Genomic DNA, 23,555 nt, shown 5'->3' with positions numbered 1-23,555 from the left:
GAGTTCAAGAAGCTGAAAAGCCAGAGTGGGGGAAAGATGTCGGCCAGGGGAGGTAGTGGCAGGAGATCACACTGAAGAAAACAGGGAGCAGCTGAGTGATGCAGCAGTGGTAGGTCACATTAAAAATTGGGGGCTTGATCCTAAAATTGATAGGAAGGTATTACAAAATGCTGTAGTTTGGGTTCCTCTGAATGCAGAGCCTGAGGCAAGGACTTTGATGCAGATAGTTTATTTGGGACGTGATTCCAGGAAGCCAGGACAAGGAGCAGGGAAACTGGGAACACAGACATCGGAAACCTACTAAAGTGTGCATTACTGAGCTGACACCAAGGTGTGCAACTGGCGCTCAGTCCTGCTGGGGGCTTTCTGTTAGCCCATGTGGAGGGTACCCTGGTTGAGAGTCCCCCAAGTGCTTTGGGGGGGGTGTGGTAGTGCGCATGGAACTATACACCACAGCACACTGAAGTCAGGTGGGACAAGGTGATGAGATACGGCAGCAGGGACACAGTGTTTGGTGCAAATGATTTTAGACAATTCGATTCATGTGTCGAAAGTAATCCCTTCAGACTGGAATGGAGAGGGGTAGACCGGAAGCTAAGAACCCTACAGAGATTATTCTAGTGGTAGAGGTAGTAAATGGTGATGGGCTGAATGGGAGGTTCGTAGGGAGAACACAGAGAAGTAGGTGGAGCAGATAAATACATAGTAGTTAGAATCTAGGGTCTAGATGGCCAGGGGTGGGCATACAGAGGGAGGTTAGGAGGACGTGAAGGTTTTGAAGGGATGGGGAGGGAACACCGAAGGAAAAACAGGTTTGGGGTAAGAGAGGGAAAATGTTGGATAAAAGCTCAGTTTGGGATATAATGAGTCTGAAATGTCCGCAGGGCATCCAACTGGGGACATTGAGAAAGTGACTAGACATAGATGGGTATGGTAGGCAGGCCCTAAAATGGTCCCTGAAGACACCCACCTTCTAGCTTTCAGAGCCTGGGATAACGCCTCTCCTTCAATAACTTGCTTCTAACCAATGGAATACAGCAATGTGAGAGGAGGTCACTTCTGTGATTAGTTTACAAAAGCAAAAAGATGTGACTTCCATCTTGGTAGAAGCCTCTCTTATGGCCTTCATGGCCCCCACGTCTTGAACCAAGGTGTCACGTTGTGAACTACTCTTTGGAGAGGCCCACATGGCAAAGGACCGAGGAGAGCCTCTAGCCAACCAGCCAGGAGGGACGTGAGGTTCTCAGTGCAACCACGAGGGAGGGAGGTATGAAATGCTTCCCGCAATCACGTGAGTGAGCCTAGAGTGGATCCTTTCCCAGTCCAGCCTTCAGCGAAGACCCCAGCACTGGCCAACACCTGACTGCAGCCTCAGGAGAGACCCTAAAGTAAAGAACTCACCTAAGCCCTGCCCAGACTCCTGACTCACAGAAACTGATAAATGTGTGTAGTTTTAAACCATGAATTCTTGGGGTAAGTTGTTATGCAGCAAGAGGTAACTAATACAGTTTCCTTTCCAATAAAATGTTTCTAAACCTGCTCGTTACTATGTCACAATATAAGATACTTTGAAAAAGTTCTAGTGCCCTATGCAAATCCAAAGTAGGAATGTGTTTAAGACCTCTGCCGTGAACATTCCAGAGCCAACAATCACCCAGCCTGCAGAAATCAACGTCTAAGACTTTCCACCGTGCCTTCCACCCACTCCCCTTTAGAAATTTTTCAATGATGAAAAGCCCAGAGGGTAGGGTTCAAATGATGCTGACAATGTGTAGTTGATGAACTGATGTGAGTGGAAGAATAAAACTTACTTTTTAATGGCAATCAGTTCCCCAGACTCAATGCTTCGTCCCAGTAGGACGGAACCATAGGTTCCATCCCCGAGTTGCTTGATCGTTGTGTATCTATTCATGGTGTGCCCGCTCAGGCCGGACACTCATCTCAGGGCCGAGGCGGTGCAGTCCTGCAGAGGCGGCAGGCCTCCCCGGAGTGTAACCAGATTTTTCGATGGCAGCACCAGCACAAGGTATTCAATAGAACGTGACTATCTCCCAAATACATATTTTCAAAGATCAGTCTTCTGCCTGTAGAGAAAAATGAGAGACAAGGGTAACTGCTAATGTACATTTTTAGTTTGTGTATTTTTATTGTCTAAATCAGGGGTCAGCAAACGATACCCCTCCTGCCGGCCACCAGTTGTTATAAATAAAGTTTTACTGGAACATGGTTATGGCCACTCACATATTGTCTACAAATGCTTTCACACACAAAAGCAGAACTCAGTAGTTGTGACAAAGACTAAATGGCTTACAAAACCTAAAATATTTATGATCTGGACCTTTATGGAAGAAATTTGCCAACCTCTGGCCTAAATAATGCTCTTTTTAATTTTTATAAGATGAGAGATACCATTCGTGGAAAGTGAATTTGTCACTGACTCAGAAATGAATCAGTTGCAATTCTGGGCTTTTCTGCTGACCAGCCACTGTGGGCAAACACTGCATGAAAACTACCATCGACAAAAATTGCCAAGCCACAAAAGTCTGTTCTAAATATACTGAGCTCGGTGTAATTCTGCTATGATTTACAATGTAACAAAGCCAAGAGATGTTAAGATTAAAGTTCTCCCAATAGGGAATTTACATGTGCTCCACGAACTATTTGTGGCTAGGCATCTACAGTATTATTTTTACTACCAGACATACAGAAGCTAAACAAAGAACGACTAATTTCTTAAGGTCTGTACGTAGGGTGTGCCCTTTTAAAAGTCATTCAGTTGTGTTTTCTTTAATAACAAATCATTGGTTTTGCAATTTATAAAACGGAGTCATTTAATCTGCCTATAATAAAGAAAATATAGTAATAACGTTCAGTGATGACAATGCTCTTATGTAGACATTAATAAAATAAAAATGCTAAAATAAAAATAAAGTTTTTTTGCTTGTTTCGTTTTTTTAATGTAAGCTCTACACCCAACATGGAGCTTGAACTCACGACCCTGACATCAAGAGTTGTCACAGGCTCTACCAACTGAGTTGACAGGCACCCTGAGGAAAATACGGCTGTCAAACTAATTATCTGAAAAATCAAAAGATGAGAAAATACTGATTAGAAGTATGTGACATTCTGCATCTAAATCCAGTCCATGCAGGTTCTCCTTCCAGAAGAATTCCAATCAAGAAATGTTGAAGGAAAGAGGGAAATAAAAACTGTTAGGCAAATACCACAGTAAGATTTGTTGCAGACAACAGCCACTGATGGATGCAAGTATGAGTGGATAAAAGGTTGAGGAGAAACAGGATATTTACATAGTTTCAAAGTATCTCTAAGACACTTATTAACATCAAAGGGAAAGATGGTAACTCCATAGGGAAAAATCAAGCAGACACTTCCTTACCCAAGTGATCAAATTCAATGTCACCATTAATAAAACTTATGACATCATGAACCCTGGACATGATGCTCTGAGAAGGGCACATCTGTTCCGTGGTATTCTTTTTTTTTTTTTTTAATGATGATTTTTTATTATATTATGTTAGTCACCATACAGTACATCCCCGGTTTCCGATGTAAGGCTCGATGATTCATTAGTTGTGTATAACACCCAGTGCACCATGCAATATGTGCCCTCCTTACTACCCATCACCGGTCTATCCCATTCCCCCACCCCCCTCCCCTCTGTAGCCCTCAGTTTGTTCCGTGGTATTCTTATCAAAAATGCAGAACCTCAATCTATTCATAAGAAAACTTCAGACTAACCCCAAATGAGGGACATTCTACAAACAAATGACCAACAGTCTTTAAAAGTGGCAAGATCATAAAAGGCAAGGACAGGCTGAGGAACTGTCACAGATTGGAGGCATTTAAGAGACGTGACAGCTAAGTGCAACGTGGGGTAGAACCCTGGAACAGAAAAAAGACATTAGTGGAAAAGTTGGTGAAATCTGAATCAGATCTGTAGTTTAGTTAATAGCACTGTACCAATGCTAATTTCCTGGTTTTGATCATTGTTCTACGGTTATAGAACTTATTAATATCAGGTGAAGCTGGATTTCTAGGAATTCTCTGTACGGTTTTCTGTAACTCTTCTGGAAGTCTAAAATTAGTTTGGAATTAAAAAAATAAATCCAGGGGCACCTGGCTGGCTCAGTCAGTAGGGCATGTGACTCTTGATCTTAGAGTTGTAAGTTTGAGCCCTACGTTGGGGGTAGAGATTACATTACAAATTTTTTAAAAATAAAATCTTAAAAAATAAATCCAGTCATGACTTACTAAATGGGAGAAGGTAACTGCAAATGATGTATCTGATAAGGGGTTAATATCCAAAATATATAAAGAACGTATACAACTCAATACTAAAGAAACTAAAACTGGGCAGAGGACCTTGAAAAGACGTTTTTCCGAAGAAGACATACAGGTGGCCGACAGATACATGAAAAGATGCTCGACATCACTCATCATCAGGGAAACGTAAGTCAAAACCACCACCAAGATACCACCTCACACCTTTCAGAATGGCTAACATAAAAAAACGCAAGAAACAACAAGTGTTGGCAAAGATGTGGAGAAAAAAGAACACTCATGCCCTGCTGGCGGGAATGTAAACTGGTGCAGCCACAGTGGAAAACGGCATGGAAGTTCCTCAAAAAATTAAAATAGAATTACTATCTGATCCAATAATTCCCCCCAAAGAAAACGAAAACATGAATTCAAAAACATATATACACCCTTATATTTACTGCAGCATTATTCAGAATAGCCAACATATGGAAGCAGCCCAAGTGTCCATTGATAGATGGATGGATAAAGATGTGCTTTATACACACAATGGAATATTCCTCAGCTACCAGAAAGAATGAAATCTTGTCATTTGCAACAACATGGGATGGACCCAGAGAGTATAATGCTAAGTGAAATAAGTCAGTCAGAGAAAGACAAATACCATATGATGTCACTCATATGTGGAATTGAAGAAACAAAACAAAACAAAAAGAGACCAAAAAACAGACTCTTAAATATAAAGAACTGTGGTTGCCAGAGGGGAGGTGGGTGAAAAAGAAGTCCAGTCTATGTTCTTGCGAAGGTTGTGTGGGTCTTTGGGAAGCTTTAAATGTAAAACTTATGCCTGATTTCATCATACTCTATGATATAACTGGAGAGCTTTCAGAGACCAACCTCCCCCACCCTGAACTCATTCCCCTCCCCCAGAGCCATTTTAAGGCCCCTGATTAAAGGGGCACTTTCCTTCCTCTTGAAGCATGACAGGATCGAACTCCCTGCAAGTTCCTACGGCAGCCCTTCACGGTGATATAGTCCACTGCTGATTAATAACTACTTACAAAACACCTCCTATGTGACAGACCCTATGTTCAAGCCTGGGGTCACAAAGAATATAAAATATTGTTCCTTTTTTCGAAGATCTTAGAGTCTCATGGCAGGGGGATGAGGGTGGTGGGTGGGCCCAGATATGTACTCATGAATATGCACTAAGATATTTCAAGTATGCTTAGGTTTCAGGTATAGGACATGGGAGAGGTTAAAGGGAAAGTCCCCTGGCTTACACAGCTGGGTCAGTTCCATCTGGGCTGAGGATGGGCATAAGCAAAGTCTTCACAAAAGATAGAGCTTGAGAGAACAAGAAAAGTAGGTGTTTTGTAAGGTAAGGCATTCTAGCAGTCCAAGGAGCAGAAACAAAGACATCAACCTGGGAGGGAGGGAGGGAGAGGTGGGGAGATTACAACTGGAGAGAGAGAACCCCAGAGTTGTGTTTGTGGAGGGCCTCGGCTGCCATTTTGAAAAACATAGGCTTCGACTGGGTCCTGTACCAAAGGAGACGAAAGTACTACAAAGGACATCATTGGGCCAATGGAAAGGATTGGAATATATATAGTAGATTAGGTAAAAGTATTGCATCTGTATTAAATTTACTGAAGCTGATATCTGTCCTGCGGTTCCGTGGAGGAACATAGACTTATTTTTAGAAAATATACCCTGAAGGACTTATAAGTAAAGGACCATGATGTATGCAATTTATTCTCAACAGGGTAGAAGAAAAATATTGTGTATGGTGTGTGTAGAGAGAGGGGGAACAAATGGGGTAAAATGTTAACAACAGGTGAACGTGCGTAAAGGTATTTGGGTATTCTTTGTACTAGTCTTGCAAGTTTTCTGTATGTTTGAAATTATTCTACATTAGAAGTTCAGAAAGTTCTCCTCAGAATGGTAGAGCAAGTGAATCTTTAAAAAGATACATATCGCAAACATTTTATTTCAGCTTAAGACATACAAGTGTAGATTTATTCAATAAAACTTAATATTAGAACACTATTGGGGTGCCTGGGTGGCACAGTCGTTAAGCATCTGCCTTCGGCTCAGGTCATGATCCCAGCGTTCTGGGATTGAGCCCCACATTGGGCTCCCTGCACAGCGGGAAGCCTGCTTCTCCCTGCCCCACTCCCCCTGCTTATGTTCCCTCTCTTGCTGTCTCTCTCTCTGTCAAATAAATAAATAAAATCTTTAAAACAACAACAACAACAACAACAACAACACTATCATACATCATGGCTGCGTCTCAACACAACGCAGAAGGAGTACTTGAACCACAGCATAAGCAATTTTTGACTCTGCGTTTGTTTTCCCTTTTCCTTCGTTTTCATATTTACCTCCATCTATATTTTTTATTTTACAAGATTTTATTTATTTATTTGACAGAGAGAGAGCACAAGCAGGGGGAGGGACAGAGGGAGAGGGAGAAGCAGGCTTCCTACTGAGCAGGGAGGCCGACACAGGGCTTGGTCCCAGGACCCCAAGACCATGACCTGAGCCAAAGGCAGATGCTTAATCAACTGAGCCACCCAGGTGCCCCAAGGTTTTTTGTTTTTGTTTTTTTAACTTAAGAATAACATGATCAGATTTGCATTTTGTAATCCAGCTAATTAGAATATTTTTCTTAATGTCCAACTAAAACTTGCCTGTTCTAATTTAAGCTAATTTCTTCATGCTTCGTTTTTTTGCAGATATAAAGAAACTATCCCACAAATGTGTATGTACATGAAATTAGTAATCACATGTGTGTCTCTCAGCCTTCTACTTTAATTATGTAACCTTTCCTCATAGGACCTTTTTCCACTCCTTTAATTATCTTTGGCATTCATCTCTGAATCCTCACACATATCTCCATCTCCTTGATGAGCTGTGATGACCAACCTTAATAATGATGTACATTCCAGTAGCATATGGGCTCTCCCCCACTTTTTTTTTCTTTTTGCAATGGCATTATATTACTGATTCATATCTATAAATTATTAATCCTAGAAGCCTTTCTTTGGTAGGTAATATCCCACTACTTCCTCATCCAATTAAATTGTATAATTGGGACAACGCTTCTAGATCATCATTGAGAAAGCCACTTGTGAAAGAATTAAGAACTTTAGTTGAAGTCAAGATACAGTGAGTCATTCATTTCACACACTGTCACCCTCACAACTTCTCCTTGTTACAGTCTGTCATATTATCATAGCACAAAATTCAATTACTCTAGCAACATCGGACTCTCACCATGCCATGATAGCTGCTTTTTAATCTTACATTATTTCAGGTGATTACATAGTGATTGTACAATGGATCAAACTGGTGTCTCCTCGGGCACTGATGTCAGGTTGAGAGCGTACAATTTTATTGAACCTTTACTGAGATGCTAAGTATTATACAAAGCTTTTGGGGCACGCTATGAACTAGGTAAGGGTCCTTCCTTAAATAACTCACAACTGACATGATCATGAAAAATGCAGAAAGTACTATGAGAATATGGTAGAGAGAGCAGCCAAATCTTGGGTGGAGGGAGGGATCTGACAATCCTTCAGAGAAGAAGCAGTACTGAGGTTCTGAAGAATGAGCAAGGTTTTATTATACAGAAAAGGGAGAGAAAGGAATTATAGATGGAGGAAACTATGTGCAAAAGATTGGTGGTACAGGACCTTGGTGTGTTCATGAGACGGCCAATGCCCAGTGGTTCTATCCCTGGCTGAACATTAGAATCCCCTTTTAAGAAATACTGATGCCCAGGCCTCACCTCTAAGGGTCAGGTCAGGGGTGGGGAAATGAGTTTCAGTAGTTAAGAAAGCTTTCCAGGTGACTCTAATGTGCAACCAGGCTGTGAAGTATGGGGCTAAGGCATAAAGACCATTAAGGCAGTAAGGAAATGGCAGGAAATGCCTAGAAAGTCAGGGTGGGGGGGCGCCTGGGTGGCACAGCGGTTAAGCGCCTGCCTTCGGCTCAGGGCATGATCCCGGCGTTATGGGATCGAGCCCCACATCAGGCTCTTCCGCTATGAGCCTGCTTCTTCCTCTCCCACTCCCCCTGCTTGTGTTCCCTCTCTCGCTGGCTGTTTCTATCTCTGTCAAATAAATAAATAAAATCTTAAAAAAAAAAAAAAAAAGAAAGAAAGAAAGTCAGGGTGGGGCCCAGTTGAGAAGGGGTTATATTTGTCATGGAGGAGTTTGGTCTTACCTTGCAGACAGGAGCTCTCCAGGGCTTTTAAGTAGGGAAATGGCAGGAGGAAGATTGCTTTGGAGACCACACAGATGTTAGGATAGAGAGACTAGAGGCAGAGAGAAGAGTTTGGAGGGTTGGCAGGAGTCCACGTGATACATGTTGAAGGCCTGAACAAAGGACCTGGATGGGACTCTCCGATACGGGAGACACAGGTTCAGAATATGGAATGTGTGTACATGTGTTACTTGGACAAGGTGCGGAGATGATGGGTTCTGCTTTCTAAGGTGTAGGATTTGACATATGTACAAAACCTCTCATTGGAGATGCTCAGATGCTCAGTAGACAGTACAAGTAGTTCTAACGTTGTTTATTTTTTCCAAAGATAATGCATTATTGGAGCTCTTATTAGGAGCACAGCATTCAGACAAGGTTGATACATTGCACAACTCTGGTCATTTCAACTTTGGGTGACAAACTTCAAGAAAGACATTAAAGAACATAATAAAGGGCCTAAATAAAAGCACAAGAAAAGTAGTTGAAGAAAGAATACTTGAAGTAAAAGAGAATTGGGGAGCCACGATCATTGTTTCAAGTGTACAGAGGGGTGTAAGAAAGAAGGATTAGTTGTACCATGTCTGGATCTAGAGAGCAGGAGCCTGACCACTGTCTGAGCCTACTGGTCTCTATTCTAGTGAATTATTTCCCATACTCAAAAAATGCAGTGGTATTATTCAAATTAGCATTACACAAGAAGCATCCGTCCACCCACGGTCAGTTCTGGGCATATCCCAGCAGGAAGTGGTTAAATACATTTGAGATCAGTATTTTCAGTTGTTCGCCATTTTTGTGGTGGCCCAAATATGATGACTCATGTCATAATCTGAAACTGAACAAAACCTCACTGCTGCTCTGGGAAAACAACAGGGCAATGGACAATGCACTAGAAAAAAGAAGGGGAGGCAGCGGATGCTTTTGCTGATGTACCCAATAGCAATGCTGCCCTTCTTGCTTAATTTTCAAAAACCCTGATTTTATTCAGGATCCAACATAATCAGGGATGGCAGCCACCTCCCACAGCCCCAGGGCATGAACTCTGATCAGTCTATGCCAAGCAAAGCATTTCCACTTGCCACTGAAATCTATGTGGGAATGGGACTATGGCTCTCACTCGTAAGATGGAAAGGAAAGTGAGCTGGGAAGGGAAAAAGAAAGGCTTTTGAGAAGGACTCTCCTCCCTGATAAAGACAGCTGACAAAGAGGTTGCTCTATGTTTCTGCCTTAAACATGGTTGCATAAAACTGTAGTAATTAGGGCTGAGACAGCCTTTTAGTGACTATGAGACATCAACTCTAACCATGAGAATCCTGTCTGCGGAGAATGGATAAAAAGAAAGAAAGAGGCTGAGTCTGTGATGATCGCGTTGGGCTGCTGCATGATCTCTGAAAATACCAGCCTTAGATTTGTTGTTATATGATCTAATTAAAGGTCTTTGTTCCTGAAGCCAATGTTAGATATTCCATTGAGTATGGCTGAAAGCATTCTGGATACAGTAGACTAAGGCTACTCTGATTTAAGAGATAAAATACAAAATTCTATCTATATAGATAGATGATAGTTCAATCTACCAATCGATTGAACTTCTGTAGCCAGCATGGTTTTGAAGACTGAAAGAGGAATATAATATAGGTGGAGAAAAATTAGAAGGTAATTCTGTTAGCCTAAGGTTCATTTTCCATCCACCATGATCTGCTTCCATTTTGGAAGAACAAATGACTACAAATCTTGGGTGAAACAAGGATGAGTGTCCAAAATGGCCCTGGGTGTCACTCAGGGTTGCCTAGACAACTAGCCAACTGGGACTGGGCTTCCTTCTCCCCAGGGTTTATCCAAACCCACCTTCTCTTAGGCCTTGAAGGTCCCTCCATGGTAGGCAGATGGTCTTCCCAGACAAGGACTCTCTACAGATGGCACCTAAACCCAGATTCTGCAGATCCTCTGATAATGGCCCAATGGACAAGACTGCTCTGATGCCCACGTGGGACCCAGTCTATGTGCTGCTGATAGTGAAACTTACCACACGGAACAAGGGAGTTTAAGTTAAGGGCAACCAAGGAAATCGTAGAACTCTCAGTCTGAGTTTTAAGAAAGCAGTTTCAGCATACTAATGACTATTTGTACTACACTCCTCTTTGATGCCTGAGAGACATTTACATCTACAGAGTCGGTTCTTTAAAAAAAGCAAACATCAAATGTGTAGAATGCATATGTGAAATAAAAAGTTGGGTACTGCAGGGTATTTTATTAACTCCCTGTTTTGGAATGCTCGTTTAGAACCAAAGCCACTAAGCTAAACTAGGCTCTTAACTGTCGCTAACTCAAGTCTCAACTCAGTATAAAAACAAACCAGTCACATCATTCTGGTTCCTCTCCAGCCCGTCTTGTCAGCTCCTCTCCACAACACTGTGTCTGTAAGTCATTCTAGTGAGATCTCAGTACATGAACAGAAGACGTTTCTACTTTTGGGTTCTTTACAATTGGTAACATTTTACAATTATTACAATTTGGTAAAAAGCAAAGTAGTCTTTTCCATGGTTGTGAGGTTTACCCACATTCATGTTGCACAATACAGAAATATGTGAAATATATATATTTATAGAAGTATACAAATATTTAAGGGCACCTGGGTGGTGCAGTCTTGGTTTTGGCTCAGGTCATGATCTCAGGGTCCCGGGATCGAGCCCCACGTTGGGCTCCACGCTCAGCACAGAGTCTGCTTAAGACTGTCCCTCCCTCTCCCTCTGCCCTCCCCGCCGCAACTCCTCCTCTTTCTCTCTCAAATAAATAAATAAATCTTTTAAAAAATTATACAAATATTTATTTCAGATATTCAGGAATATCTGAAATATGCTCAAAAAATGGAAGTATCCACAACATATCACACAAGTGAAGAATTATGCACAAGGCACTATGCTCAGTTCTGAGACACAAGATCCGACGAGCTGAAGGAGGTGGGCCATATACAATGACCAGGAGACCCGGCAGGTGGGGTAGGTTCCTGGGAGGGGTGGAGACCACGAGGTTGCTATAGGTGCCCAAGTAAAGAGAAGTCACTTTGTGAACCACTGGCTAGGAATCTCCAGGCTTTGGGCCCACCGATCTCTAAATAATAGCTAATTTCTTTGCCGAGGACATGCCATTTACCCATATAAAAAGTTTTCCTTACCTGCTACAGTAGTTTCCCACGGCTGCTGTAACAAATTACCATAAACCTGGTGGCTTCAGGCAACAGAAATTTATTCTCTTACAATTCTGGAGGTCAGAGTCCAGTACTGGGCTTCTCAATGGGCTGAGATTGAGGTGTGGGTCCTTCCTTCAGGGGCTCTAGGGGGAAATCTCTTCCTTGTCTCTTCCAGCTTCTGGTGGCTGCTGGCGTTCCCTGGCCCTGGCCACATCACTACAGTGTCTGCCTCTGGGGTCCCATGGCCTTTTCTTCTGGGTGGTGTCAAATCTCCCTCTGCTTCTCTCTTATAAGAACTTGTATTTGCATTTAGGGCCCACACAGATAATCGAGGGTACTCTCCTCACCTCAAATCCCTTAAACCCCAAATCACATCTGCAGTCTATTTTGCCATACGAGGTAACATTCATAGGTTCCGGGGACCTGATATCTTTGGGGGATATCATTTAGCCTACTACTCTCCAACGTAAGTCCCAAAGCCTTTCAGACAATCAGCTGAATCACAGAGCGATGCTTTTCATTCACTCAAAGCTGAGTGTTTGGGGCGCCTGGGTGGCGTAGCGGTTAGGCGTCTGCCTTCGGCTCAGGGCGTGATCCCGGCGTTATGGGATCGAGCCCCACATCAGACTCCTCTGCTATGAGCCTGCTTCTTCCTCTCCCACTCCCCCTGCTTGTGTTCCCTCTCTCTCTGGCTGTCTCTTTCTCTGTCAAGTAAATAAATAAAATCTTTAAAAAAAAAAACACACAAAGCTGAGTGTTTTAGGAATGTTATCAGAAGTCTGTGCTTACTTACCCAATGAACAAGGGCATTCCTCTCTGAAAGACAGAGAGGATTTCTAATTTTGCACAGTGGACAAGACTTCACAATTCTGGCTGAAATCCCTGAATATATGACATTAGCATATGTAGACTCCACACAGTGAGGACCAGGGGTAGCAAACCAGCAGCCTGAGAACTGAATTCAGAGGTGTGCTTTGAGTCTATATTTAAAAATAGGGACTCTCATATAAAAATGAGATTTGGGGGGGCGCCTGGGTGGCACAGCGGTTAAGCGTCTGCCTTCGGCTCAGGGCGTGATCCCGGCGTTATGGGATCGAGCCCCACGTCAGGCTCCTCCGCTGTGAGCCTGCTTCTTCCTCTCCCACTCCCCCTGCTTGTGTTCCCTCTCTCGCTGGCTGTCTCTCTCTCTGTCGAATAAATAAATTAAAAATCTTTAATAAAAAATGAGATTTGGGGCTTCTCTGGAAAAACCAAAGACCTAATAACATGAGCTCCTTAGCCTTCGATGGTAATAAAAAGCCAGAGAAATGTCACCATCCTTTTAGACTGAGCAAGGGTCCCAAGGCTCATCACAGTCCCTATCTTGCCTGTTGTCCCTAAAATGGATACCACATGGTATCCAATGTTACCAATATTTTCAGTTGTCATTTATTTTTGTACCTTCACACCACTTGTTTTACTGAAAGAAAAATATTTCTCTGTTCCTGGACCTCCATCAAAAGTGACAAAGTAAAAGACAGCCTGAAAAACCGCTCCTGTTTGGAGAAAAACTGGAGAAGAAAAAAATGTTTTGTTTTGTTTTGTTTTTTTAAAGAGAAGAGCAATTCCTTTACTGTTTCACAAGTACATACCCAGCTTCTCTGAATCTTCTGTATTCCTTCCTCTGCCTCCGACAGCATTTGAATTCACAGCTCGTGGTACGGACTGCCTGAGAAGGGAATGGGATTCAGCAGCCCATCCTTTCTTGGGAATTAGCTACCAGCTGATGGGCAGTACTCTAAATACTGCTCTGATTCCAAGAATTAACTTGGATAAAGCACCCACCAGAATTAATCCACACTTAGCCTCCTAATATATCAAATAAGCCCAAAGGAAAGTGATGATAGTAATTTAAATACTTGGTATGTGTATAGTACTATTTCAAGTGCTTTGCATATATTAATTCATTCAATTCTCAATACTCCACCAGTAGGCACTATTATTATACCTATTTTACAGATAAGGAAACTGAGGCACAAGGAACTTGTCCATGGTACTGTGATCACCAACCCGCCTCCCCCCAATTTTCTAGATAAGGAAACTGAGACACAAGTGACTTGCCCAAGGTTATATAACTAGTAGGTGACAGAACTGAGATAGGAACCCAGGCTGACTGCACCCAACTCAAAAGAAAGGTTGCAAAAGATCCAAAGATCATGAAACCTTTTGAGGATGTGAGAATGAGAGGAATTGGAAGTACTTTGTAGCTCAAAGTCCAAATATGGAAACCAGTGATGTGGCCATGCTCTAGTTGGCCTCGTTCTGCAATAAAACATCAGGGAACCCAGCAGGGACCTCCCCAGCACCGACTGTCTACAATGGAGGCAAAGTGAATGCAGACAAAGAGGGACTGGGTCCCAGTTTCAACTCAAACGCATCGTCACATAGACTGATCTCACAGGCTTGTTGACTGCTTTTAAATAGCAAATGATGCAGTGATGTTTGAATGCCTTCACCTGTCCTGTGGAACAATCACCATTCCTTGATTTTTGTGTGGTTTTTTTTTAAAGGAAAAGTTTTTATTTTTATATTATTATTTTTTTGAACTTATTTTATTTTTTTTAAAGTAATTTGTACACGAAACCTGGGACTTGAACTCAAGACCCCAAGATCAAGAGTCAGATGTCCCACTGACTGAGCCGGCTAGGAGCCCCCTCCTTGGGTTTTTAATACCGGGGATGAGACGTCGGCCTTTGCCTTTATCATGGGACCCACCCAGGATGGAAACCCTGACCACCCACGCCCCCACCACTCTTGGGCAAAGACTGTTGTTGGGATCATTTAGTGCTCTTTTTAAAGATGCTCTTTTTAACTCAAACAGTAAAGTTTTTCTATGACTCTGTCACATATTGTAGATTGTCCCAAACCATTATTCTGGCAAAAACTGAGATGCTCTTGACACACCCATTTTTTGGTAACACATCCCGTCTTTTGATGAACATTAAACAGAAGACTTTTTCCCATAATGCTACTTGATGCAGGCCCAATATGTTCTGGGTCCAATTTCTTGGTTTTCCTTTATAGGATATATAACAGAGTATATAGAGAGATTGGGATGTAAAATATACATCATTTGTAAGATAGCAGTTTGATCACTGAAATCGGTCCTCTCAGGATTTGCTCGATCTCGTCCAGACCACATGGGTAGGACCACAGGCACCAACCCCTGTGACTAGGAGTACCTCTTGGTCCTTGGGTTTACTTTCTGTGCAATCGGACTTGATGAAGTGAGGTGGTTTCCTGCTCTAATGATCTGTGGTCCTGGGACTCTGTGTCAGGACTCAAGTTAGTTTTGTCCAAAAAAAAAAAAAAAAAATGGACCAGTGTTTCCACTTTCCCCGTCACATGCACAAAAGCTAGCAAAGGGAAGGTAGTAGCCCAGAGCGACCCTGTACGCTACACGACATCTCTCTGTTAGAGGGGACAGTGCCCCGCTGATTCAGCCAGGCCCCCAGATCAGCATCTACTCCTTCTCTTCCCTTAGTTCAGCTCAAACATCACCTCAAGAGCCTCCCGTCCCACAACAGGCCAGCTAACAGCTCTCTCCCCCAGCCACCATAGCACCCTGTCCCCACCTCACTGCCAGCCCTTCTCTGGGGTCAGTGACACGCAGGCCTGCGCTCAGCATTGAGAGGACACTCACCGTGCTTCCTTCATCTCTGTGCCCTTACACCTCACATTCCACTTGCACACTGTAGGAACTCATTGTTCCAATGGTCAAAATTTGAATTTAGTCTTTGCTATTTATTTCCTGTACACCCTTGGTAAGTATATCCCAACATAGAGCTATTTCCTCACATGCAACGTAATGATCACCAAATTGTTTGACCTGACCTGAAATGCTCTGAAATTCTAGAATGGAAGAATAGTAAATGCCATAGAAAGGCTGACGCAGGCAGGCCGCCGGGGCCCTCCCACCCTAACGCTGGTGCTACTGCGTCGCAGGGAATCACAGAAAGTCCTCTTCAACATCATCAGCTCAGGCCTTTGGCCTTTGGGCAAAGCTGTCCTCAACGAACACAGACATACAGCTTTCTTTTGCCTGCAGAGTTCCGGCAAATCTTTGAGACAAATGTCATGGTTTCTCCAGCTAGGTGACATCAGGGAAAACCTTCCTGCGATCTGCCCCAATTCCCTCCCTTCAGCTTCAGTCCTCAGCGGAGGCCAAGAACATCTGCCCCCGGCCAGCAGCTCACACCGGCTACCCAGCTCCTTCACGGCCTGCAACACAGGCTGGAGGCAGGGACAACGGTAGTCCGTTTGTCAGTCTGAAACTTGGACCGTCACTGAATAAATGTGACAGTTACTAATTTTTTAAGAGAGAACACAGAAAACTGTACACAAACTTGGTCTTGTCTGGGAATTGTGGTTCACTGGCCCTGTTCAATTCGGCCCCTTCTGAGCAGCTTTTCTCCCGCAGCCTTAATTGTGTTACACTGAAACTTATCTGTCCTCATAGGAAAGCTGAAATATGTGCCAAATCATTAAACGGCCCTTCTCATGGCACTTCAGAGTTCCATTTTACCTTATCCTGCAGGTAACTAAGCATCGTATTCTGGGTCCAAATGTGTCATAACTTTACAAGAGTTAAATTAATCCTGTTAATTTATTTTAAAAGGGTACTAAAAATAGCACATCTGTGTTTATATTTTTCTCTCCGGGGCCTAATCTTTCTGCCCATATTCATTTCAGCAAAAATGTCTTCCAAGTACTTTGCCTCTTGGATTAGCACTTTTTTTTTTGCACTGGGGACAGCAGCTCAAAGCTAGAAGGCCAAACGAACCTTCTTTACTTGGAATTTGTTTTGCTTTTACCTCGGCAAAGGCGTGCATTCAAGATGCTTTTAGCTATTGCAGCAACTGGAGTGAGGGGAGAAGAAAATTAGCTAGTTGGTGTGCCTCTGCTGTTCCCCAGACACCGTTCCATGGCTCTCTCTCCCTCTCCTCCTTCCACCCTACTTCTGAGCAAAGAATGCCTCATGCACCAGGGTCCTTAATACCACGAGAAGGATCCATGACGTCCCATTGCTTCTCCTACTGTACCAAAGGGTGCTCCTGCCCTGAACCAAAAAAAGCCTTCAGTCACTTGTAGATTATTTCTAAACGAGGGCACATCACTATAGGTGGCTCACGGGGCCTGGGAGGAGCTGCAGTCAGCATGAAACGCAGAAGAGCGAGAGGAAAAAAACTTACACTGACTTGTGTGTATCTGTGGATGAGCTCGGGGACAGTCCCCCCAAGCTTACCAATGAAGGCTGTCGAGGGTGGCAACAGTCAGGCCCAGCGGCCTGCCTGAGTACCGCCTTGTGGCTGAAGGAGGGGCAGGGCAGGCTGAGGTGGAGATGGGGGGGGGCGGTGAACGAGAACATACCATATATCTCAAGGGCTGTGAAAATCTTAAACTCGGAGCTGATCTCACTCAATGGAAGATGCTTCACTGGCATCACAACAAGTCAGTAAAACATACCGGAGAGGTAAAGGCTTACTATAAGCAGTAAAATAGGGCGGGGGTCAGCAAGCGTTTGCTGTGAAGGGCTAGTAAATATCTAAGGCGTTGAGGACTGTGTCTCTGTCACAAGTACTCAACTCCACCAGTGCAGCACCAAAGTACGGAGACAGTACAGAAATGAATGGGCTGTGTTCCCACACAGTCTATTTAAAAAAACAGGCAGCAGGCAGAATATGCCTCCAAAGCACAATTTGTCTACCCCTGAAACAGAGGAAATCTGCATATAAACATACATTTGGCCCTCTCCATATAAGCCTTCTGTACACTGGGGTTCTAGGGGTTATGGGGTTATACAAAGTGTGTTTCTCCCGAGAAGATAAATGCCTTGAAGGCAGAATTTTTATTAAGTTCATAACTCTCTTCCCAGCACCTACACATGGACCTGGCATGCAGTTGGCACAGACAGCTGCTCACGATAAATGTGTGTTGATGAATAAATTAATGAAGGAGCATATTATGGGTCTGTAAAGGGTAATTTTCACTACTGCTGACTCTCCTGTACCACCAACTGCAGTCCTACTGCCAACCCATCCCCTTGTACCTCCCTTCTTTGCAAGACTGGACGATTATGTGGGGGCCCAGGGCACAAAAATTATGAGTCCTTCTATGAATTTTTACACTAATGTACGAAAACATTTGTTTTTTAATAGCTAAGATAATATGCAGGAATATGTATCTTTTTTCTCACTCGGTTTTGTCTGAGTTAAATCACTCTTTAATACATTTACTTTCGAGCAAAGGCAGCATCCAAGAAGCCAACACCATTAATTACTATCTTCTGGGAACTACAAGTTCATGCAGACAGTAACTTTCATGATATTGTCAAACATGTAGTTGGATGTTACACCATAATACTTGACCTTTGGCTCTGGGACATTATCTTCCATAGTAACCAGGAGGGCAGTCACTTGTTCTCAGCACTTTATCACAGGTCATATCACAGCTACAGGAAGGTAAAATATGACTCACCTTGACGTTTCTCACAAATATGGGGCTCTCACAAGTTCTTGGCCATCACTGTACATTTATCAAGTGGCTACTAACAGCTCTGGGCAAGGTGGAAAAAGTACCAAAGGAAATGCGAGGCACTATTGGGGCCCTCCCATTTTAAAAAATTGAGTTAAGACAAGAAACTTCAAATCCAGGGGGCGCCTGGGTGGCTCAGCAGTTAAGCGTCTGCCTTCGGCTCAGGTCATGATCCTGGGGTCCTGGGATCAAGCCCTGCATCGGGCTCCCTGCTCGGTGGGAAGCCTGCTTCTCCCTCTCACACTCCCCTTGCTTGTGTGCCCTCTCTTGCTGTCTCTCTCTGTCAAATAAATAAATAAAACCTTAAAAAAAAATTCTGGAAAAAATTAAGGTAGGATGATATATAACCCAATACTAATCAGTATAGATTGAACGCTAACTAAGTTCAACAGGACCTGAATTCAACGTGGATAGAGCAAAAGGGTGAGGACACTTTAGACTACAGAATTAGATTTTTTTTTTCCCTATAAGGGACTTTAATGATGATCCAATACCTTCACTCTACGGATGAGACCTAGAGACCCAATTAACATGAATAGAATCTTTGTTATCTTCAGAGTAGCATATTTTTAAATATGTGAATGTAAGAAGTGTTCTAATAGTCTTTTTAAAGTATGTAAATGTATTGTTAATCCTGAACCACATATTAAAAAGAAGGGGCAGATGATGTACTAGCTTCAAACTCGGAGACAACTTCACAAGTCCGCACATACAGGGTTTCACCTCCCTTGCACAGGTGAGCCTGACCACAAGCACTCTTTCTATGAAGGTTTCAACTTTCAAAGCACAGTGAGTCAGGCACTGACTCACTGTGCAAGGACACTTCAGTTTCCTTGCAAGGAAATCAGGAATGGAAGCTTTCCACTTGGATTAAGTATTTCCCTAGATCGGCGGAACAGTAGTATTTTCCTAACATCCCACAGCACCTCACTAGGAGCAGAGAGGGTGAGTGTGAACGTCCACATCAGCTTTCTTTACCATCTTGAGAAGACCTGTGCTGCTTCTTTTACTTCTTTGCCTGCAAGTAAAGACATCTCTGATTTCTTCCTGCCATAACACTTAGCATTGTAATGCAATTTGCCCCACAAAATGACTTGCTTTACCAAGTTGCTTTTACGAGGTCACTTTCCAGAACACATGTGTACTGATAATAACATTAGAGCTCTTTCGGGATAAGCGAAGTCACAACCTAGGATATGGTTGCATCATAACCCCCAAACAGCCGCACGTGTTGACGTCCAAAGAGAGGAGCTTTCTAGTTCTCCAGTCGGATGCCCCTCTCAGGACACTGTGCTTGGCAAAGACTTCCAGTGAGAGAATTTACAGTTCAGTGAGACCCTACTCACAGGCTCACGGATCAACATACACAGAAAGGTCACTGTATCCAGAATTCTGCCAAGAAAGTGCCAGGCATGGAGTCCTGCCATAAATACAGACACTCACACACACCCCACAAGCAGAAAAATAGAAGGGCTAGGTACAGCTCCAACTCAGCAAGATCCTGCAAAATGAAATGGAGGAGCTTTCTGCAACAGGAGCAGTGAGAGAAGAAAACCACACACACACACAACTAGAAGGCAATAGTGTTCCTGGCAAGGTTCAGATGGAAAAACAGCAACAGATCCCAGAAGCAGAGCTGTAGCCAGGAATAACCTCAGCTCAAGCCATGTTAAGTAAGGGCAGGATAATACTCACCGAGGCTTCACTGCGCAGTTGCCCTGTCCTCTGGGCGTCCATACTGAGCCATGACTTGTTGTCTACTACAAGTCAGTCCACAAATACCTACCAACTATGTCCTAAATGTTCAGGCCCCTTTGAGTCACTGAGTCACTGTTGGGGGGGGGGGGGGCGGGGTTTGAGCAAATTTTGGTCAGGCATGTCAGGCACTGTTGAGGCACCATAGACCATCTTCACACCCACCACCTGCTGGGGGAGGCATTTCCCCTCCTTCCAAATGCTAGGAGAAGGCCACAGGAGAAATGAGTGGAATCAGGCCCTGACCTCAATTCTCTGCCTGACTCCAAAGCCCAAGATACCACATTACCACACATAAACTATGGCTTCTGCCCTGAAGAGGCTTAAAATAACCTAAACCAGTTAGAGATCAATACAGCCAATATCATGAAGGATTAACAGACAAGTATCTTAAGACTTTAAGGAAAGAGAAGGGAGGGGCACCTGGCTGGCTCAGTCTTGAAAGTGTAGGAGTCTTGATCTCAGGGTTGTGAGTTCGAGCCCCACGTAGGGTGTCGAGATTACTTAAAAAAAAAAAAAGCTTAAAAAAAATAAAGAGAAGAGAAATGAGTAGCTAGAGAAGACATTAAGGAAGGAGGAAGGTCTGGGTTCCTTCTCAGAGGATGGGGAAGATTTGCCAGGGAGAGTGGGGAAGAGGGAGGGAATTTCTAGGGGAGCAATCTGGGCAGTGACACTGCAGTGGGAATGAGCCCGGCCCCCTTAGCAGGACAGCAAGACCAAATGGCATAGAACACTGGGGATGTACACTGAACTGAAAACAGGATTTAGATAGGAGGGGTGAGGCCTGATTATGAAGGCCTTGAAAAATCAGGCAAATTATTTTAGACCTGAGATAGCAAATGGAGAGGAACCAGGTTGAAAGGCAAGAACAGAGTAGAGGAAGTGATAGTTTAGAAAAATCAGAGAGACAACAAATGCTGAAGAGAACAGAAAGGGGAGTGTCTCATTCATTCATTCATTCATTCATTTGGCAAACAGGTACTGAGGACTAATTGAGAGCCAGGTTTGGGTGTCCAACTAATAGGCTGCTCCAGTCTGCAGGAGAGGAAGGGTGAGGTTCTGGATTAGAATATGGAGGGAGGCGTCTGTATAAATCACATTTCAAAGGTCTTGGTGACTCATTGATACAAAGGATGAAGGAAATGAGGGAAAAAATGGTTAAAGATAATTCCAAAGGTTCAATTTTGACATGATTTTCCACCTTTCCTAGGAACCTCAAAAGGCACTGAGAATAAAACAATGAAAGTATAAAAAGAGCTTTGATGGTGTTGCACAGTCAACAAAAGCCCCAAAGACCTGTTCTTTATCCTGGGAGCTCATTTACACGTAGCCCATAGGTAAGAAACTTCAGTGAGAAAAAGTACTTCTGTGTGACTAAATGCTGAGTTCCCTTGGCAAGGAGCACAGACAGGCTCCATCAAACCTCCAACACATCCCTCCATCATCTAAAACTAAACTGATCTCACTAAAAAACGTGGCTGCCCACTCCTGCCCAGCCAATAGCTTTAACTCCGGAGACGGGGCAAGGCAAAGTGGAAAGGGGGAAAATCGAAAGTAGGCAGAGTCAGGTAGGGGGCTGGACCTTAGGAAGGGGGCAATGGTACAGGATATCATTTTAAATAGAGGATCCCAGCACTGCTCTCATTTCTACACCCACTTTCTAGTGTTTTACAATTACTGGTCCTCCGATAGATAGGAAGGCCTTAAAGAATCTTTAGAAAAAAAAAAAAAAAGGATTCTTTACCAAATTGCAGCGCTTTGTCCAGAAACAATTTCAAATGTGCATATCTATGCATACATTAACTCCTAGTACAGCTAGCATATGGCTGAGACACAAATTCTTCTTAATAATTTATATGTTGACTACACAAATTTCAAGCTCATTTTAATTTTACATTCAGCAACAGTACAATTCACTATTGGGGCACATCCTGAAAGCCTACTCACTGGAAAATGCAAGAAATGAAAAGTGTAGTTATCAAACTTCTATTGCTATGAAGAGTGCTCGGGGCCAATATGAAAAACACAGGTCCCAATACCTTGGAGAAATCTGGACTTGCATGCAAAATTCAAGACAGTATATCCTCAGCCTAGCCCAGCTTTAGCAAAAGCAGATCTTTACTTAATCGTACGTAGAAATGAATACTCTCTTCTGCAGAATAACGCCTTAAACTACTTTTATATTTAAAAGTAAAAGTAAAAGCCCTCAAGGTCAGTATCCAAGTCAGACTTGAAAAGGCCCATTACAAAAGAAACGGTTGCTCTGGAAAAATCCTTCAACATCCTTCTCCTAACATCTACTCAGGTTAGTGAGAAGAAACCAGAGCAGAAAGAAGCCCAGTGAAAAATGGTTGCACATAAACATGTGAGAATTCCTGCTAAGACCCCATGTGGGACAGCCACAGGCCTAGTCAGGAAAATTCCAAGAACAAGTCCTCCACATCCCACTAAAGGGGCTTAACATCGGGCGAGGGTCTTCCCCCTCCCTAACACCGAAAGGTAAACACCCATCAAAATCTTCCAGACTCTGAGCAACCCGGAGTTTCCATGCCAAGAGGAAGAGAGCCACATGACCGCGGAGAGAAACTACAGCCCATGAGCCTCTTCCTCTCCTCCAGCCCCTCGCGGGGGCCCCAGGCAGAGGTCCCTCCGCAGCTCCAGTCCTTCACCCCCTGTGACAGGTCACCCAGCAGAAGCCCCTAAATCCCTGGCCCCACTTACTGGCGCCGCGAACCCAGGCGGGGGCCCGCCCCTGCGGTGAGCGCAGCTCCTCGGCGACTGGGGCGCAGCGGCCCGCAGGGGAACTGGGGATGGGGGCGACCCCTGCTAGGACAGGCCGAGCGGTCCGTGCACCGACGCCCGGGAGGTCCGGCGAGTCGCACGGGCCGCGCGGCGCATGGTGGAGCAGCAGGAACCCGGCAGCTCTCCAGCCTCCGGCAGAAAAACAAACAAAAGGCAGGGAGGCTTCTAGCGGGGACAACCGGCAGCTTTCCCTGGGAAAAGTTACCCTGCAGCTCCCCTCGCTGGCCCTGCGCGTCCCTGCAACGCGTCCAGGCCGCCCGGGGGCGCCGAGCCGCCGCGCTGCGCTCCCCGCCGGAGCCGCCGGAGCCCAGGGATCCCTGCGGCCCGCTGACCGCCCGTGCGCCCCCCAGCTCCACGCGCACGCCTTTTTGCAGGTCGGCTGCATCAGGTATCAAGATTTAGAAATGGAGGCGGTGGACACACGTCCTAAGTACATTTCATTACAGGTAATCATGGTGAAAACCTTTTCCCGGCTTGAAAAAAAACGTAACCAGGGATGCACGACATTGTGCATGAAATCAGTGCCACTGAAATGTACCCTCTAACATGGTTAAGATGGCAGATTGTGTTATGTTTTACCGCAATGAAGATATTTTAAAGTAAAACCGCAACGGATTGCCCGTTAACATTTATTTGAACTTGTAGAGTTTTATAGTTAGAAACTTCAGTTTGAAAGACTGGATTGTTTTCCAGG

At 44.0% G+C, this 23,555-nt stretch overlaps 2 protein-coding genes across 6 annotated transcripts in view; both read right to left on the bottom strand.

Annotated features, from left to right (window-relative positions):
• The window catches only part of CILK1 (ciliogenesis associated kinase 1), a 34,296-nt gene extending 32,347 nt beyond the window's left edge, over positions 1-1,949 (bottom strand). For all 4 annotated transcript variants that reach the window (XR_015722266.1, XR_006780545.2, XM_087857010.1 and 1 more), the window contains exon 1: positions 1,812-1,949. Coding sequence is in view for 2 of the 4 variants with exons in the window: in XM_087857010.1 (XP_087713136.1) it covers positions 1,812-1,912 (101 nt within the window). In the remaining 2 variants the exon portion in view is untranslated. The remainder of the gene's footprint in view (positions 1-1,811) is intronic.
• LOC148107517 (uncharacterized) lies at positions 1,942-23,064 on the bottom strand. Of its 2 annotated transcripts, XM_087857013.1 has the most exons (3): positions 22,781-23,064; positions 13,363-13,439; positions 1,942-2,084 (listed from the first exon to the last, which is right to left on the bottom strand). In XM_087857013.1, the coding sequence occupies exon 3, from the start codon at positions 2,059-2,061 to the stop codon at positions 1,942-1,944; it is 120 nt and encodes a 39-aa protein (XP_087713139.1). In that variant the 5' UTR covers positions 2,062-2,084; positions 13,363-13,439; positions 22,781-23,064. The 2 variants fall into 2 exon arrangements, with proteins under 2 accessions (XP_087713139.1, XP_087713137.1); XM_087857011.1 differs by lacking the exon at positions 13,363-13,439 and having other exon boundaries at positions 22,781-23,058.
• Positions 23,065-23,555: the final 491 nt, after the last annotated feature.

Source organism: Ursus americanus, chromosome 29, assembly GCF_024610735.1.
Source record: "Ursus americanus isolate L20-20 chromosome 29, mUrsAme1.1.p, whole genome shotgun sequence".
NCBI lineage: Eukaryota > Metazoa > Chordata > Mammalia > Carnivora > Ursidae > Ursus > Ursus americanus.
Note: the sequence above shows the minus strand (reverse complement) of the source record. Positions and strands in the feature narration are given on the sequence as shown.